Source organism: Urocitellus parryii, chromosome 4 (assembly GCF_045843805.1).
Source record: "Urocitellus parryii isolate mUroPar1 chromosome 4, mUroPar1.hap1, whole genome shotgun sequence".
Classification (NCBI taxonomy): Eukaryota; Metazoa; Chordata; class Mammalia; order Rodentia; family Sciuridae; genus Urocitellus; species Urocitellus parryii.
The window spans coordinates 208,442,136-208,460,247 of record NC_135534.1 but is presented as its reverse complement, the minus strand read 5'-3'; the positions used below and the strand labels follow the sequence as shown (position 1 = coordinate 208,460,247).

Below are 18,112 nucleotides of genomic sequence, written 5' to 3'. Positions count from 1 at the left end.
CTACCCAGTCCAGGGCAGGTCAGCAGGGAGCCTCCGGGCCATGCAGGGGTCTGGGGGAGGAGGCTGGTGTGGCCCAGGTCTCAGGCAGGGGCTTGGTCCAGCCCCTTCACCTGGCACTCAGCACTGCACTGGGGGCTTCAAGCATGGGGATGGACAGGGCTGTGGGCCACTGGGGCACAGGGAGGAGGGTTGGAGGCCCCCTCTCAAGCTCTGCCACGGCCAATGTTGACCACCATGGGGCCAGCGGGGCTCTGGGCCCCACGGGTGGGGCAGTGCGGGGTGGGCTCTTCCAGGGTGGAGACGATCTCAGGCAGCGGCTGCAGGTCCCATTCCCCCTGCAAGGAAGGCACAGAGCAGGCTGAGGCTCAGGCGGGCAGGTGCCCAGCAGCTTCCTGTCTTACCCGCACACTCATCTCGACCCAGACTGGACTCCCCTTCCTCTAAGCTGCCCTTGGGGTGCCCACCTGGGTTGAATGCTTCCCCCATGCCCCATTGGGAGCCTAGGAGCCCCCAGACCCCCACGTAATCCCCACCCTAATGCAGCGCTCCAGCCCCATGCGGGCTCTGAGGTCCAGGCCTTGTTCCGAAGGAGGAGTGGCCGCGTCAGAGCGTTTTCTCCCGCCCTGCCGGCCAGCCCTGCCCAGGGTGCTGGATTATGTGATCTAGAAGTTAATCCAGCTCCCCAGCACCCCAGGAGAGGCCGGCTTCCCAGATGTCCTGGCGCCCAGCTCAGCATGGCCCTGGCCTCCCAGCCGGCAGCTTGGGCGCAGGCTGCTCGGCTGGGCATGAATTAGGTGCCGTTGGATCCCAGTGGGCCTCTGCTGAGGAACCTGCTTGGGCTGCAGACTGGGGTGTCTGCTTCCCCCGCCCCCAGCGCTGTATTTTTAAGCTCGTGGGAGGCTGCTGGTGCCCACTCACACCCCACATCAGCTGTCTCCCAGGGGCACCCTGCTCCCTGCTGTCTGTCCGTCCTTCTGGCCTGTCCCCTGGTAGTTTTCTCCGTCCCTCCTGAGAGTGCTTCAAGTCAGCTGTTTGGGGTGCAGGCCCCTCGCCCGCTGGGGCCCTCCTCGGGCCTGGGGAGACCTGGGCGCACGGTGTGGGCAGTGGCGGGTGCTGGTGGGCCTTGGAGGTGGAGAGGCCGGGGCTACCTGGAAGCGGACGGCCGAGGACTTGTTGCAATGCATGGAGATGGGCGCGAAGGCATAGAGTGCCCTCAGCACGTCGCGGCTGAAGGAGTTCCAGGGCACCGAGGCAAACTGCTGCGGGACGGTGGCCTGGGGGCAGGTGCAGACGTCCTCGCTGTTGAACCTGGCCGGGACAGTGCGGGAGATGACAGGGAGCCCGCAGGACGCAGGTGAGGCCCGCTGGTGGCCCCATGCCACCTGCTCCCCAGCCCAGTGTCCTGGCTCCTCCACTCTGGCAGTGGGCTTGCCCCTGGCCTGCACCAGCTGGTCGCAGCCAGGGGACTGACTAGTGATTCTGTCACTGTCACTGGCACCTCCTGAGTGCCAGCCTGCTCCAAGAACCAGCCTGGGTCCCGCAACGGTCCCAGGGGCAGAGTCAGGACACTCGCCTGTTCACCAGGTGGAAGTACTTCTGCAGGAAGCCAGGGTCCCCAGGACGGTCCCCAGCGGTCCTATAATGGTGCCTGGGGTCCCCAGGATGGTCCCCAGGGTCCCCGCAGCAGCCCCGGGGCATGCCGGCACTCGCCTGTTCACCAGGTGGAAGTACTTCTGCAGGAAGCCGGGGTCCACGGCGCTCTTGCACAGCTCCAGCTGGGTCTGGGGGTAGTAGTGCACATAGTTGACGCACATCTCCTCCAGGATCCCAAAGCCGCCCTGCAAGGCCAAGGAGACCCGTCAGCCTGGCTGTCACCCTGCCTGTGGTCCCCAGCAATTTCCCATGCACACTTGTGCCCGCATCTGCACCTGCTGGCAGCACAGTGTCGGGCAGCGCACCCCCACCCCATGGAACAGGGGACAAAGTCCCGCCCCACAGGCTCCCTTCCTTGGCAGGAGCAGGCGACCAACAAGCCCAGCAAGCATCAGTAAATCCACACTAGTGGTGACGGTGCCCTGATGAGGGGAACGAGGCCGGAGACAGGGCTGCTGTTATGCCCGTCCATGGCTGTAGGTAGCGGATCTCGGGGAGGACGAGGGGCAGCCCTGGGCTGGCAGCAGGATGGTGGCCAGGAGCTGTCCCTGGGGCCTCTAGCAAGGGCAGCAAGTAAGGAGCACCCTTCTCACCACCAACAGCCACTGGCCATCGGTCACTCCCACAGCTTGACTCTGACAGTGGCCAGAAGCCTCTCCTGGCCTCCAGCTGCCCAGCCCTCACCTGCACGACTCTGCCTCTGGACGCTCACTGTCCAGTGCACAAGGAGCTCCTGCCTAGAGGCACATGGTGTGAGGCTGCCTGGCACAGGACAGCCTGCCCCGTTAGGGCCGGGCCTCGTGAAGCCCAGCAGGTGGGACGTGTTGGAGCCACGCCAGCTGCTGATGTGAGGTACAGAGCCCTGCCCCAGAGCAGGCGGCTACCTCCAAGCCTCGGTGGGTGCCTGCAAAGCTCCCTGGCCTCTGAGCTGTGCCTGAACCCAGAGAAGTTGTCCCCAGATCCAGAGGGAGCAGGGAGGGTGTGGCAGGAGCAGCACAGCCTCAGGGCCCAGGTTAGACCCAGCAGACCTCAGTCCGTGACCCTGGGCCAGCGCCTTCCCGCTCTGGGCCTCTGTGGCTCCCAGGACGGAGCAGAGACTCCTGCTAAGTAAGGGTGGAGAGGACAAGGCCACCCACTGACGGACACATCACGGTGACGTGCCACCTCGTGGGAGCAGAGCATGGGCAAGCTGAGCTCTGTTGGATCCCAGTGCCCTGCAACATGGACAGAACTGGAAACTGCCCAGAGCAGGAGGCCAGGCCCAGAGGCCACGTGGTCCTAGGCCAGTTACGAGAACTGCCCAGATTGGCCACTCCAGAGGCAGAAGGCAAGTAGAGTAGCCGAGCTGGGCAGGGCCTGCAGGGTGACAGCTCAGGGTGAGTTTCTTCTGGGGTGGCGGGGGCCTCTAACATTGGCTGTGGGCATGGCTGGGGGTGTCGGGGGCTGTACCAAGGTCACTGGATCGGGAACCTATGTGAGCGAGTGGTGTGGCGGTGGATTACAGCTCCGTGATGCCATCAAAGACAGCTGTGACCTAGTCACAGAGATGGAATGACCGTGCGCTGCTGCATCAGGGTCAGGGGCAGAGTCGAGGGCTCAGGTGCCGGGTGGGATGCCACCCAGGTCTGGTCCCCTGAACCTCGGGACTCATGGATGAGTCCTGCCTGCTGCCATGTCAAGCCAGCCTGCTGGACCCACTGCCCCGCCTGCCCAGCACAGGCCACGTTCTCGCCTCCGTCTCACCTGGCCTTGAGGCGGTCCTTCCCATCAGCTGCTCCCCCTCCTCGGGCTGCCCACAGCCCCGCCAGAATGAGTCCTTCACATCCCTGCAGTGTCCAGTCACCCGTGCCCTCTGACGCCCGTCCATGCTTCTACCCTCCCCGGCCAACGCCCTCCACCCGTCTCCGTCCCCTGGGCCTTCCTGCACACGGCCTGCCCCCGGAGGCTGCCACCACCCTCTCCACCTTGCCACCTCCACCTTCTCTGGTCTCCGTTTGGTGCTGCTTTGGTGGCGAGGCTTCCGTGGCCCTAGCTCCCGGGCCACTCTCTGCTTTTCTGTTTCTACCATGATGCTGCGTGTCACTTAGGGCCAGTGGTTTGGTGCCCTGGTGGACTCGGCCCCACAGGGGCTCCTGGCTCCTCCCACACCCAGCCCAGTGCCGGGCACACAGGTGCCAACACACGGCCTCTGTGGGAGCTCTGAGTTGGCAGCCAGCGGAGCTTGTGCCGGGCAGAGCTGGCGCCACCACCACATTCCCCACTCAAAGGGGCTGGCGCGGCCGAGGTCTGCCCAGCTAACACACTGCCTGGGCTGCCGACGCCACGGCCTGGGACCAGACTGAGAATGGGGTTGATGGAAGGGGAGAGGGAGGGACCCGCTCCCTCTGGAGGAGGTGGGACTCGGCCAGGGGCAGTGTCAGGAAGCAGCTGGGAGTGGGGGACTTACCACGGTGGCCAGCTTCCTGTCCTCTGTGTTGTATGTGCAAGAAGTGATGAGCACGTCTCCCTGGAACAAGCCAGTGAGGGGTCAGCACCGCCAACTGGGGGCAGGCGCTGGGCCCACATGTGGCCCACCCCTGTGTGAGTCAGTGGGCCACTTGCCCACCACGAGGAAGCCCTGCACACGGGAGCACAATCTGAGTGTCCCTGTGGATGCCAGCCCTCAGGGGTGTGGTCAGGGCCTGGCTGTGGCTAGGGCCTGGCCCAGGGGCGTGCAGGTTGGCTGGTCACCTCACAGCCCAAGTCCCCACCTGGCCAGGGTTTGCCTTGGGTGCTACCAGCCGTCCTACCTCAATACCCTCACCTCTGCCTGAAAGCTGTGGACTTGGGGTTCTGCTGACCAGGCTGGAGGACACCCACCCCTCTGTGCCCTCAGTGTTCCTTTCTGAGGCCCTCTCTGCAGCACCCTGTGTCCCACCTGAGGTGGCCCAGGTCCCATGCTACCCATGGCGCCCTGCCCTGCCCTGTGGACTTCCCTTCCCCATCGCCGTCGGTCTCCCTCCTCCAGGGAAAACACCCCGCACCCCGGCCAGCCTGCCCGGGCACTCACCTGGTGGACAGACACAACCTTCTTCAACATGCGGATCTCCTGGCAGGGGAAGAAGGGGGCGTCAGAGGGCTGTGGCCCTCCTCCCGTCACCTCCCCCCGGGGGTCGGCTCTGATCCGGCCTCCCCAGGGCTGCCAGGCCTGGCTAAGTGTGGGCTCTGGTCAGCGGGTGAGGCTGGGGCCAGAAGGCAGCTGTCCAGGACGTGTCCCTCCCTGGTCCTGGTGGCATGTTCAGGCCCACGGCAGAGGCCCTCCCCAGACCAACACCAAGGGGCTGGGGAAGATGCCCCAGCCTGGCGGCCCTCAGCGGTCACGGGAGGAGGAGTGTCCCTACCTGGAAGTGAGGGCTGTAGTGATTGTCCCTGTTCACAATCTCTGTCTCCCGGCCGTCCCGGGCCAACACGGTGACCACCTTCCTCCCGGTCAGATGTGTGTGGAGTTGAGAGGCGAAGATGTGGACCCCCGAGGAAGGTAGGGCCTGCGGGCGGGAGGAGCGGTCAGGCGTGGCCCAGGCCCGACGGGGCAGGACGCGTTCTCGGCTTCCGTCTGGCTCTTCCTCTGGTCGGGTTGGTCTCCTGTCTTGCTGCCACTGGCCACTGTCCCTGCCCTTCGATCAGTGAGACCTGTGTGCTTGCAGTGCTGTGAGCACTGGGGACCCTCAGGGCCCACCGGGGACCCTTTGGCCTCCTGACCCTGTCCACTGGCTGGAGGTGCCGGTCTGTGCAGGTGCAGGAAGGAGCGTGCTTCCTGGGGATGGCGTCCCCACAGGGCACCTCTCGGCTTTTCTGCCTGACTACAGGTGTCTAGACCACAGGCTCTGACAGCCGGGCGTGTGGCCCCGGAGGGACAAGACACTCTGAGAGCGTCAGGAAGCCATCCACATAGACGTGATTTTCAAAAAGAGCTGGGTCACTTCCACCTGGACACTCTGGGAGAAGGCCGGTCTGCATTCCTGAGGCTGGACGGGTGGTCTCCAGGTCAGAGGGGTCCCAGGGACCTCAGCCCCCCACAGTGGGCAGGGCTGCGGGTCATTTTGCCCACTGAACTCTGAGGAGGTGAGGCCAGCCCGAGGCCAAAGAGCCTTCTACAGACAGGGAAAGGAATGTCCCCAACGGCGACCTTGGGGGTGGAAGACAGTATGCGAGACAGGGCAGGAAATCATTGTGACTGCCACTTCGAAGCTGGTGCCTCCCAGAGGCACAACCCTGGAGTCACCCAGACCTGCCTCCCACCTCACCCTGGGGCTGCTGGGGGCTCGGTCTCCCCCATTGTGAAGTGGGCACCAGGACACTTACCTGCCAGTCACTGGGAAGCAGAGTCCAATGTTTACAACAGACTGTGAAGTGGCACCCCGTTATCCAAAAGCCCCCAGAAACAGCGGTGGCAAGAGGCCAGGCCCGTGGGAGAAGCTGGGCCAAGCCTGGGAGCCCAGACTCCAAGAAAGAACAGAGGGCACAGGCCCAAGGAGGCCCAGCCCTGGGAGGCCCGGAGGGACGCTGAGTGGCACTGCCATGTCCGCCTCCCAGGTGGCCGGAAGACATTCAAGAGATCGACAACATGTCGGTTGGGCGTCTCCTATGTGGGCCAAAGCCTGGGGAGGGGCTTTCTGCAGCCCTTTGGAGATGCGTTCTGAGGGCAGGTGGAGTCTGACCTCTGACCCACGTTCCCCACACACAGAAATGTCCCTGCAGCTTCTCTGTGGGTGAGACGCGGGCCCAGCCCAGCCCAGGCCCAGGAAGGCAGGCGAGGGAGTCTGGGCCGGGCCTCGGGGCTGCTGCACTCACTGCAGCCTGTGCCCTGAGCCCGCAGAGCCCGGGGCATGCTGGGTGCCCTGCCGCCTCCCAGCCCCACTCTGGTCAGGTTCCTAGAGAGGCCTCCCACTGGGGGCCGGGGTGTTACCCAGAGGCTGAAGGCGAGTCCCAGGACTCAATCACCCAGCAATCCATAAACTACTGTCAACTTCTCAACGCGGCGTTATGTTTTTTCCTGTCTTTTTTTTGGTGCTGGGGATTGAACCACCCAGGGGCGCTGAACCACCCAGCCACAACCCAGCCCTTTTTATTCTGTATTTTGAGACAGGCTCTTGCCAAGTTGCTTAGAGACTTGCTAAATTGCTGAGGCTGGCTTTGAACTTGTGATCCTCCTGCCTCAGCCTCCTGAGCCGCTGGAATCAATGTTTTTTAAATGTAAAACAAGACTGTACATTCCCGTGACCTCTGAGGGTGTGAGCCAACATGTAAGAGAAGGCCCCGGAGGGCACGAGGAGCGGTGAGGGCATCTCGGGAAGGGTGCAGAGAGCTCGTCCTTGGGGACATCACCTGCGTTCCTGGTGGTGAGTGTGTGGGGGCCTCCTCATGAAAGGAAAGCACACTTTAAAGTGCAGGTCATGGAAGCTGGGCATGCGGGCACCTAGGCATGTGGGCACCTGGACCTGGGTGCTTGGGCAGAGCCCCATCAGTGCTGGGGAGGCAGATGCAGATGCACCAACACCCTGGGGATCTGGGAACCTGGGTACCCGGCCGCCCACCCTGGCCACCCTGCTGGCCCCACTCACCAGCTGGGTGCACTTGTCTGTGCAGTAGCCGGTCAGGACGAAGGCCGTCTCTTTCGGGGGGATGGCCATCACGGGTGTGTACACTAGGCCCAGCTCCATGATCCCTGCGTCAAAGCGCCGCAGCGTGGCTGTGTAGTAGAGCCGGATGCCCGAGGAGTCGCGCCGGCCTAGGAGAAGGGGAACACGGTTGGCAGAGGCCTCTCAGCAGCCCTGGGCACAGATCACCCTTAGGACCCCAGCTGCCCTTAGGAGAGCCACACCTCACGCCTGCTGACCCTGCCCGACCTGCCAAGAGCCCAGCCTTTGTTCCCACTCCTGTGGACCCAGGGTCCCAGTGCACACGTGGGACACCATGTGCAAACAGCTCGTCACTGTGCTCCGGGGTGACGGCTGGCCGGGGGGTCCTGAGCAGGAGCCTGGGCCGGGGCGGGACTGCCGTGAGTCCACGTGTGCCTCCAGCCTCACTCGGTCCACAGGGCTCACAGTCGGAACCTCTTCCCAAGTAGACCTTGTGTCTCCTGACTGCTTTGCCTGCACCTGGGGGTCCTCTGAGGTTTGGCGAGTCCCTGGACTCCCTGGGAAGGGGTTGGTGGGCAGGGGTCTGGGATGCTAGATCCACAGGAGCAGCCACATAGCCACAAGTCCTGCAGCAGCCCTCACCCCCTCCCAGGGTGCCACGCTGGGCAAGTTGGACAGTGAAGGGCCTTGACCTGGGGCTGCACGGGTGGGTGGCCAGACCACTCCCCTGGACACTGGTAGGAACAGAAATGGGCAGGAGAGGCCCCAGGGCTTGGTGCCCCTTGGTGTGTGGGAAAGGGGTGTGGACGGGGTGCTCTGTGTCACGGGACACGTCTCTCAATGAGCATGCAGCCACGTAGGAAGTTCCAGTCACGGGAGAGGCCAGTGGACAGCCTCAGCCTGGTGGACAGCCTTAGCCCCCAGGGGCATCCCTGGGCAGGCAGTGGCCTCACCTCTCAGCCTTCTGCTGGTCCCTGTGCAGATGCACTTCTGGGTGGGAGAAAGCAGGACAGAGGGGTGCAGGGCCACTGTCTCCCAGGCCAGGCACTGTCCTCACTGTCCTGTCACTGGTCAGAGTCACTGTCCCCACGTGCACGTGAGGAGACAGGATGGATCCTGAATGGGAGGCCCTGGCGGGGCTGGGACCAGAGCCCGGGCTGGCTGCAGGGCAGGTGTTGGGGACCAGTCCCTGCTCCCAGCTCCCTGGGGAAGCCAGGGCCCCCCTCCAGTCCCTTCCTCCCTCCCGCCCGCCCCCAGCCAGACTCAAACCGCTCCTGCGTCTGTGCCCGAGCCCATCAGAGGATAATAACACAAAGGGGGAGGGGGTGGGTTAAAATTCAGATGGGGATTAAATAATGAGATAATTTGGGGATTTTGATATTTATAGAAAAAGCAGCCCATCTCCAGATTTACAGGGTGACAGGAACATCCTTATGTTGGCAAAGGATCCATAAATACCACCCGATAATCAGGAGGAGACAGACTTCCCTGATGCTCAAGGAGTTTTTGAAAATCCATTTGCTTTCAGGTTTTAAATGAGCAATAAATCCCGTATCATGCTAAGGCCTGAGCCGCGTGTCTGCTCTGTGCACGCCGCAGATAGCGCAGCGGGGGCAGAGAGCCCTGCGTGTGCAGCTGGGAGCACTGGGTGCACGGACGTCCCCCAGCCTCACAGCCCTCATCCATCAGGGTATTTCTGTTCCTCACTGGCACAAATGACAATAAGTGTCATTCAGAGAGAAAGAGAGCGGAGAGAGGGAAAGGAACTACATGTGGTGGATGATGCTGGTACGACAGGGAGAAGGAAATCTGCTCAGCTTCTGATATGGTGTCCAGGGTATTCCCATCCTAGGGGTCAACTCTGGCTGCTCCACCTTCAGGCACAGGGCGGTTAGGCAGATCCCACCCTCTGCCCCAGCTCGGCTCTGAGCCAGGCTGGACCAGCTGTGTTCCCCCCATGCTCTGTTTAGCAGTCTCCCTGTCAATGACAGACCCTTCCCTCTCTGGAATGCAGCCCTTGGCTGCTTCCCGTAAGGAGATTCTCCGCATAAAGCCAGGCCCGTATTAGACACCATAAAGCCTCCCCCGCACGTGGACCTCATCCTCGTGGGCTTCCTCGCACTTGGCTCGTGCCTCCCCGCTGCGTGGGCCCGTGTGCCTGTCTCATCTCCTTCTGGAAGCTCCTGGAGAGTGTCCTCCTTTCCTGAGGTTCCTCTCCGAGTCTGAAACAGCCCCTTGTGCACGTGGGGCCCTCCGCATCGTCTGCTTCTTCTAGGCACGCACCCCGTGGGTGAAGCAGGAAGGAGGCAGAGGTGCGTGGTCCCGCCCACACGGTTCCGGGCCAGTCTGGACAACGTGGGTCTCGGCCGGGACGTGAGCTGGGAAAGGACCTCAATCCCCTGCCGTCACTTCCTCGCGGGATGACCAGGGCAAGTCCTCCTCCCTTCTCAGGTCCACCCTACAAGTTGGAGGATGCGATCCCACCCAGACTACCTCCCCGGGGGACCACGAGGACTTGGCCTCTGAGTGTCGAGGTGCTGAGAAGCTCAACAGCACCAACTGAGCTGCCCCCACTGTGTCCTGCTACCAAACCTATGCCGCCCTCTGGGCCAGGAGCAGAACCCCAGGCTGGGAGCCCCTGCCTGCCAAAGGCAGTGGGGAGCCTTCCAGCCAGCCCCGTCGGCCCTCCCTGGTGTGTGCGCACGTGGACAGGCGCTCCCTGCCTGCTCACACCCTCGACAGCTCTGCCTCCCGTGTGTTTTGAGAAGCACAATCAGAAAGGCCCCCAGGGACCAGGACCCTGCCCTGGGGACAGCCCTGGAGGCAGTGTCTCCCAGCAGTCAGGGGCAATTACAGGGTTCTGGCGGGGACCACTGCCGACCCTGGAATGTCCTGTCACCCTGCCATGGCCAGGTGCCCTGTTTTGGCCCAGCCTGTTCTAGAGAGGCCAAGGCCATAGCCTGTGGGTACCAGCAGGACCTCAGTCACAGTGGTGGTCAGGGATGGGGGAGCTGATGGTCTGAGCTGCCTCTAACCTCAAGAAGGTGGACTTCCAGGGAACCTCCACCCAGGCCCCGACCTGCTGCCCCTGAATGCTGGACTAGTGCTGACACCCCAAACTAGCCTCTGGCTCTGCTGTGGAGCAAGGAGAGGGTCTGTGTCGGCCTGGCTGCCCCCACCCTGGCATCCCAGTGACCCGCTGTCCGGAGGCAGCCTGGGAACCAGGCTGGCCTCGAGGCTGTGTGGCCAGGGCTGGGGCATGGACTAGACCTCTTGTCCTCTGGTCCTGCTCGCTGCCCCCTAGTCCTTGCATCTAGAATCCTTGGTTTCCTCATCTACACAGTGGAGATGAAGACACCTCCCAGCCTGGGCATCTGGAATGTGCCATCTGGAGGGCACAGGGCCCGGGGCAGGGCTGCCACGTGGGGCAACAGGCCCCCCAGCTGGGGGGCCTTGGGGCGGGTGCCTCTAGGAGCATGCTGCTCATGCCACAAACACTTTGTCTGGGCTGGACGCACGGCCAGCCCCAGTGCTCAGGGGGGGGCCGAGCAGGCCTGCAGACGCCCTCCGCTCCTACCTGGGATCTTCAGCGGGTTGTGGTAGTGGACCTCGAGGCGGAGGTACCTGGAGGACCCGGGGCCCCCAAACGCAAGGCCAGCTTCCTCGGGGTAGTAGAACGCCTGTGGGGAGGGGGACAGTCAGACGGAGGAGGAGGACCCACAGCGGGGCAGCCCTGCTGAGGTGCTGGGGTCTGAGCTGGGGCATGGTGTGGCCGGACCCTAGGTTAGGGTGACCCTCACCTGCTGCCATCGACATCCCACGGGGACCTGCCAGGCTCTGGACTGACAAAGGCAGACCCCACTTGCCTCCAGCCACCCTGGGGCCACTCTGTGCCCACACCCCGAACTCCAGGGGAAGCAACTCAGGTCCCAGGTTGACGGAGCAGGGAAAAGTGCCTGGGGCCGGAGGAAGCCCCAGCCCCTGAGGAACGAGGGCTCAGGCCTCCTATGGGCACCGGGGGCTGCTTGGGGCTCAGCCACCCGTGGCCTCAGGAGCACCCAACAGCCCCCTTCTTGGGGTCTTTGGGGCAGCAGCACTGGGAAGCCCAGGTGCAGGGAGCAGGATCCAGCCCAGGGAGGACGGGCTGCTGGGCGTGGGCCCCTCACCTTCGCGCCCAGGGCCCAGGCGGCCAGCACGTGGCGGCAGTAGCTGAGGCGCTGGGGCTTCATCTTGGAGTCGCAGGGCCCGCTGAAGTGGGGGAAGCTCTCGAAGGTGGCCGCGCACTGGAAGACCTCCATGTGGTGCACCAGGGCCTCATTGCCCTCGGTGACGATGGGCTCGTACTGCAGACGGACAGGCCACCCTGAGCCCCCGGAGCCCAACACCTCCCACCCGCTCTCCCGCCCAATGGCCTCTGCGGGCCTCCACCTGCCCATCTGTGGAAGGCGAGGGAGGGGACAGCTCCCAGAGCCTCGTCCAGAGCCTGAGGAGGGAGCTGGAGGGAAGAGGGCTGGACCACAGGGACCGCTTCCTGACGGGGGACAGGAAAACTTTGTCCTCGTGTATGGGACAACGTCTGGGCGAGGACGCTGGCCATGCCGCTCCATGGGGAGTCAGGGTCCCCAGAGTAGGGCCTGCCCCCAGGCCCAGCTACACGGCCCGGCCACTCGTGCATGCGACTCTGGATGCCCCTCTCCAGGCTGCATTTCTTCCCCAGGTGACGATGTTTGTCACTGCTGTGAGGAAGCCCCGGCCACCCCACCAGGCCAACGGCCCACTGTGGATCGCTATGGTCATCACCGTGCTGAGTCCTTTGTAGAGCAACTGGGCTCTGAGCAAAGCGGCCCTGCCGTGGGTGAGGAGGTGGCCTGGCACAGAGAGAGCCGGATGGCAGCTCCCAACCCAGGGCAGATGCAGGAACCGAGACCCTGGTTTATTTGTTCCCGCCCGGGGAGGGGTGGGGTGATGGTGACAGGGGACCAGAGAGGATGACTACTGCTACAGGAGGTGAAGCCCAGGCCCCAGGCCCAGGCATTGGGAGGTCTGGCTTAGCAGGACGCGGCCCTCCAGGCTAGACTGCTGGGGCCTGGCCCCGGGGCAGAGCGGGCAGGACCCCACCTACCATGACGATGTGGTGCCGAGGGAAGCCCTGTGGCAGCTCGGTGATGTAGCACCAGTACGTGGTCTCCTCGCTGGGGATCAGGACGTCGGGGGCACGGATCTCCATCGTGCGTGTGTCCGCGGGCACCGCTGGGGTGGGGACCTCAGGCTTCAGGAGCTGCACCCGCTGCAGCCCCGTGTGCAGGCTTGAGATGTTGATGGCCTCCAGCGACTGGAACGGCTCCTCCAGGATCCCATATACCAAGTGGACAGTGCCATCCTGCAGCCCAGACAAGGCCCAGTCAATCGCCCACTCAGCCCCCAGAGTGGGCCCTTGGTCACCACAGGGGAGGCATGTCCCTGCCCAGCCACACTCACCAGGGGGCGTGCTTCACTCTGGGCTCTGCAGACGATAGGACCTTTGGGGCCCTGCCTGGCTCTAGCTGACCACCCCAGAACCTCCTGTCAGCACCAGGCATCAAATGCAGTGTGATTTCTACCCACGTGCTATCCACCTTCAGAGGTGAGGACAACTACTCACTTGTCCCTGTGAGGAATTAATGTGTGCAAAGGGACAAATAGAGAAGCAAAGAAGACAACAGGCAGAGGTTTGCCAGGTGATGTGGGCGTCTGCCCAGAAAAGCCCCAGGGATCTGCAGAGGGGGCCCTCAGGGAGGAGGTGGGCTGCAGCCAGCAAAGCGGGGAGAAGAGCCCCAGGTCACGTGTGGAGGTGGAGCTGAGGGACGTTTTGGTCAGCTGGTTTGGGTCTTGCTTTTGTGCTGTCCCCTCTTTCCATGCCCCTGTTTCTGCCTTGTGGGATGGGAATGTTCACTGGGTGCCTTTAAGTACTGGCTCCATGGAACTTGCCTTGGGTTTTTACAGGGGCTCATGCTGAAAGTCTGCCTTGGGTCTCGGGGACACCTTGGACGTGGACTTGAGGTAATGCTGAAACTCTGAAGACTGGGGCGACTCTTGAAAGTGGACTAAATGCATTTTACATTGTGAGACAAGCGTGAGCTTTTGGGGGCCAAGGGTGGACTATTATGGTTTAGATATAAGGTGTCCTCGAAAAGCTCAAGTGGGAGACAGTTCAGGAAGCTCGGCGGTGGGATGGTCAGGAGGTGGGATGGTCAGGCGGTGGGGCCTCAACCCAGCCAGCGCATTAGTCCCCTGGTGGGGATAACCGGGGTGACTGTAGGCCACAGAGCGTGGCTGGAGGAGGTGGTCACTGGGGCTGTGCCTTTGGGGTTTATGTTTTATCCTTTTTGAGAGGGCCTCTCTCTCTCCCAATGTCTCTCGGCTTCTTGGTGGCCATGTCCTTACCTGCTTTTCCCTGCCACCTCCTTCTGCCATGATGTCCTGCCTCACCTTGAGCCCCAAGGAATGGAGCTGGCTTCCTATGGACTGAGACCTCTAAAACCAAGAGCCCCAGATAACCTTCTCCCCCTAGTGTGTCTCATCAGGTCTCCTGGTCACAGCGTGCAACAGCCGACTAAAGCAGTCTGGGCTGCTGCCAGGTCCAGCCGGCCCTTGCCCGGCCCTCTCCTGGCTCCTGCTTCTGCCTTTACCAGGCCTGATGCTCCCCACAGGCCAGCACGCCGTCCTGGCCCCTTCCCCAGGAACTGCAGGAACATCTCCCTCGCTAGGGCACTAGCGGCCCCTCTGTAAATCAAGACCTGGGCACAAACTGCCAGCCGTCTCCCCCGCCCCCATGCTGAAGGATTCACAGGATGGTGGATGTCGGAGTGGACCAGCAAGTCAAAGGGTCTTGTCTTCCAGGGCAAGGGGGACTGCCTTTATCTGACGGGGGCTCTTGGAGCAATGTAAGGAACACACAGTATTTGAGATCTGTGTCCTGGCCCTGGACTCTTGGCCAGGTCTGATGTGGTCACACCGTCCCCATCCCTTTCACACATGGGCAAATGGAGGTCTGGTGGAGAAAGGGCCTGCCTGAGTCCACAACATGCTGTCAACAGGGCGGGTTGGAAAGCCAGGTTTCCTGGGCCTTTCCCAGAATCCCACCTGACATCGATGGGCCAGGGAGAAATCCCTGGTGCATGATCTAGTCTCTACGAGAGCTCTGTGGGAAGACCCGAGTCCAGAAAGCACGTTGCTATGTGTCCCCAAAGAGCTACTTCTTTGAGGGTTCTGGAGCTGCCAGCAGAGCAGGACCCTCCCACACTGCTTTGACCTACCCGGGGACTGGGGCCACCCGGCTGGCTTTCTGCAAAGCATGACAGCCCAGGCCCCAGACTTCGCAGGAGGAGACCTGGCAGCCCGATCCTGGGATGCAGATGTGGTCCTGCAGCCCACACCCTCCTGGGCTAGGGCCTCCCTACCTCAATGAGGTAGTCCTTGGGGTCACAGGTGGCAAAGGGTCTCTTGAAGAGCAGGACCAGGCCGTCCGGGGTGCCCTGTGCCTGCAGCAGCTGATAGTCCTGCTGGTTGTCCAGATGGATCCGCCCCTTCTGGTCACTCCAAGCGTCCTGCGGAAACAGGCTCAGGCTGAGCAGGAAGGAGCCCATCGGCTGGGCAGAGAGCAGCCCGCTGCCCTCCCTGGCAGATCCAAGGGACACAGCAGCAGGGCTGGGGAGCCTCTGGGCCCCGCTCCCCACTCACTCCCTTTGGGGGCCTCATCCACTTTCTTTCTCCTTTTTTTAAAATGATTCTGTGGGTCACATCCGGGGCCTCAGGCCTGCTGGGCAAGTGCTCTACCACTCAGTCACACCCCTGGTCCCCACGACCACTTTCTAAATCTACTTCTGCCTGGGGACATTAGGGCTGAGCCCCACTCCACCCTCTTCCTCTTTCCTCTGTGGCCCTGAATCTGGGTTATCAAATGCCACCCTGGGAATCAGGTTCCTGGACCCTGGGGTGAGACCCAGGAATCTGCCTTGTTAAGAAAGTGCCTGAGGCTTCCCCCAGGGCACAGGCCACCTCCCACTGCTCTAGAAGGGGCGGGTCATGGGGCCCAGGAGGAGAGAGACAGATGGGGAGGAAGAGGGGGACCAGGTGCAGCATTTAAGGTGGCACTCATTCCAGGTGCCCCTCGACTCAGGCAAGCAGGAGAGCAGGTGCCACCTCAAATACTGCACCCGAGGCATCTCTCACTTCACCCATGCCCACCCAGCCTGGCCTGGAGAGGGTGAACTGAGGCCCAGGGGGAAGGGGAACCTGGATCACTGGCCCCGTCTCCCTCCCTCATTGCTCCCCTGGCCCTGGAGGGCTCAGGGACACATCATGGGCTCCAGGCCAGAGCAGGGGACAGCAGTGCACCAGGGGAGAACCTTCCCCAGCAAGCAGGTCTCTCTGGATTCAAGAAGGCCATGGGCCCCTGCCAGAAGGAGTTGGTTGTGTTTCTTTTTAATCCTGCATCCGGGGCTACAGCGTGTTTCTTCATTTCCTTGAGAGGAAGGAAGGAAGGAAGGAAGGAAGGAAGGAAGGAAGGAAGGAAGGAATGGAGGGAGAGAGGGAGGGAAGGGAGGGAGAGAGGGAGGGAAGGGAGGGAGGGAGGGAGAAGGACAGACTTTGCAGTTTTTCCTAAAGGACAGCAGCAGAGTGAAGCCCCTGCGTGGGGCCCTGTCACCTGCAGGAGGACCTGCTTGACCTGGGCAGAGGCTGGAAATGTAGAATATACCAGGTGAACAGGTTGCTGCGGGAGGAGCCCGAGTCTCACATCCGCTTTCATACGAATTTGTTGTGCTGATGAACCTGGTGGTGCACAGAAAGGGGAGGCTCCTGGTCCCCCATAGCTGGGAAACGCGGCAGGTGTGGCTCCTGGAGAAAGGAGCCCTGCGCCCAGATCCAGGACAAACTGTAAGCAGCAGGGCTCAGCTGCTCCCCTAGAGGGCTTGTGGCTCAGGATGGGCTGTGACCCAGGCCACCATGCAGCTCAGCTCTACCCTGAGGAAATGGCTCCAGCTGGCCTCACCTGGGAAGTGGCCAGTGTGTGTGGCTGGCCAGCAGGCCGGGCTGCAGGAATGCACGGGGTGAGCCCCCCCCAGGGGTGTTGGTCAGCAGCTCCTGTGACCCACCCATGGAGGATGAGCCTCCCCCAGCTCCTGTCCCAAGCAGGAGCTGGCTGTGCAGCTCAGATCCAGGCAGGGCCCCCCCACCCTGTGCTCTGACCCCTGTGCCGAGGTCCTGGAGCCAGCTGGGCTTATCTGCAGGTCCTGGTGGCCAGTCCCGTCCTCTGGCAGCCCCCCTCCCCCTTCCTCTGGAGACCCCTGCAGCCTATTGGGGCCCCAATGGCCACTTCAGTTTGAAGGAGGGTTGTCCCCTTCTGCCACACTTGAAGGCAAGAGTAGAGGTGACTTTTGAATGGATGGGGCCATGAACCCGTCCCAACAGCCTGAGCTTGGCTGGCTGGGCTGGTTCCCCACTGGGAGTGGGGATGGTGTCCGCTCCCGTTCTGACACCCCATGTGCGGCTCAGGCCACCGGCTGTGCTACCACAGGCCACCACGTGGGCCCGGCCCCTGTGTGGGGTGTGCTCAGGTGTGGTGTAGGCGTGGGGCTGTGCTCACAGGTGGGGTGGCGATGGCACGTGACTCCTCCAGCTGCAGTTACCTCCTTGGGATTGCTACACCCCATATTTGGAGTGAGCAGCCAAGGGCCATAGAGAGCATCTCTTTCCCATTTTATCCTGAAGTCAGTGTCCCCACGCGACGCCTAAGCAGGGGACACAGACCCACCCAGACCAGAGTGAGCCCAAGGGCAGAGAGGCAGTGGGGAGCCTTCCTCTGCTGGACCAAGGAGGGGGAGCCAGGAGGAAGGTCGGGGGCGCTGGGGAGGGGAGGGGTCCGAACGCCAGGAGGGAGGAGACCTACCGCAAAGTAGGAGCGGCCCCCATCTGTCCAGAGCACGACGAGGTCAGCGTTCTCTAGCTCCCCGCGGTCCGACATCCCGAACAGGACCCCAGCCTTGAGCCCCCGCACCAGGAGCTGGAAGTGGACATCCTCCTGGACGTAGCTGACGTTCCATGAGAGCTCCAGGGTCCCCTCGGGGTCCAGGGGGATGTGGTAGGGAAAGGGGCTCTCTGGGGGCACTGAGCCCTGCAGAGCGGCCACCAGGATGACCAGAAAGATGGCCACCGCTGTGCCGTACATGGAGGCAGCCTCGCGCATGTTGGGGCCGGGAATGCTGGCCCAGCGACACCGACGGCTGGTGGCCTGCATGGCTGGGGAGAGCTTGCAGCCCACCTGGCCATTTATGCCCTGGCCCTGTGGGGGTGGGCCCAGGCTGCACCCGTAATCACATTTGTCTGGTGGGAATTCAATTGTCCTGATGGCCCTGCCACCAACCTGTGCCCCAGGCCAAAAGCTTTGCCTCCACAATCCCCTAATTGGCGCTAATGACACATGGACATCATCAGTGGGAATCGAAGCTGACCAGCTGATGTTCTTCTGAATCGTCTCTGAAGAACTGTCCAGGAAGCAGCTCCTCCCTACGGCCATAGGCCTTGGACACCCTTTGGCTGGGCACTGCTGACCACCTTGCGGGCTGTCTGGTCCCATCCCCACCCTGAACAAGCAGGCGGAGGTGACCTGTGATTGACAAGCCCCTGGCTGCCGTGGCCTGGCCCAGTGGAATACAGGTTCCTCCAGTCCTGTGGGGTGGGCAGATTCCAAACTAAAAATAAGACAGTCCCCAAATAGTCTGTGTTTGGGCGCGCTGTGGGCCGGCTGTCCCCGCTTCTGTCTCCTTGTTTCCCCACCGGCTCCAGCTGGCAACAGGGCTGCT

The 18,112-nt window shown here is 62.7% G+C and overlaps 1 protein-coding gene across 1 annotated transcript; it reads right to left on the bottom strand.

Annotated features, from left to right (window-relative positions):
* Window positions 1–203: 203 nt before the first annotated feature.
* Window positions 204–17,547, bottom strand: Dbh (dopamine beta-hydroxylase). Its single transcript, XM_026395518.2, has 12 exons — window positions 17,200–17,547; window positions 14,711–14,857; window positions 12,394–12,651; window positions 11,438–11,614; window positions 10,849–10,951; window positions 7,254–7,420; window positions 5,034–5,177; window positions 4,703–4,741; window positions 4,100–4,159; window positions 1,711–1,838; window positions 1,149–1,308; window positions 204–335 (listed from the first exon to the last, which is right to left on the bottom strand). The coding sequence occupies exons 1-12, from the start codon at window positions 17,545–17,547 to the stop codon at window positions 204–206; spliced, it is 1,863 nt and encodes a 620-aa protein (XP_026251303.1).
* Window positions 17,548–18,112: the final 565 nt, after the last annotated feature.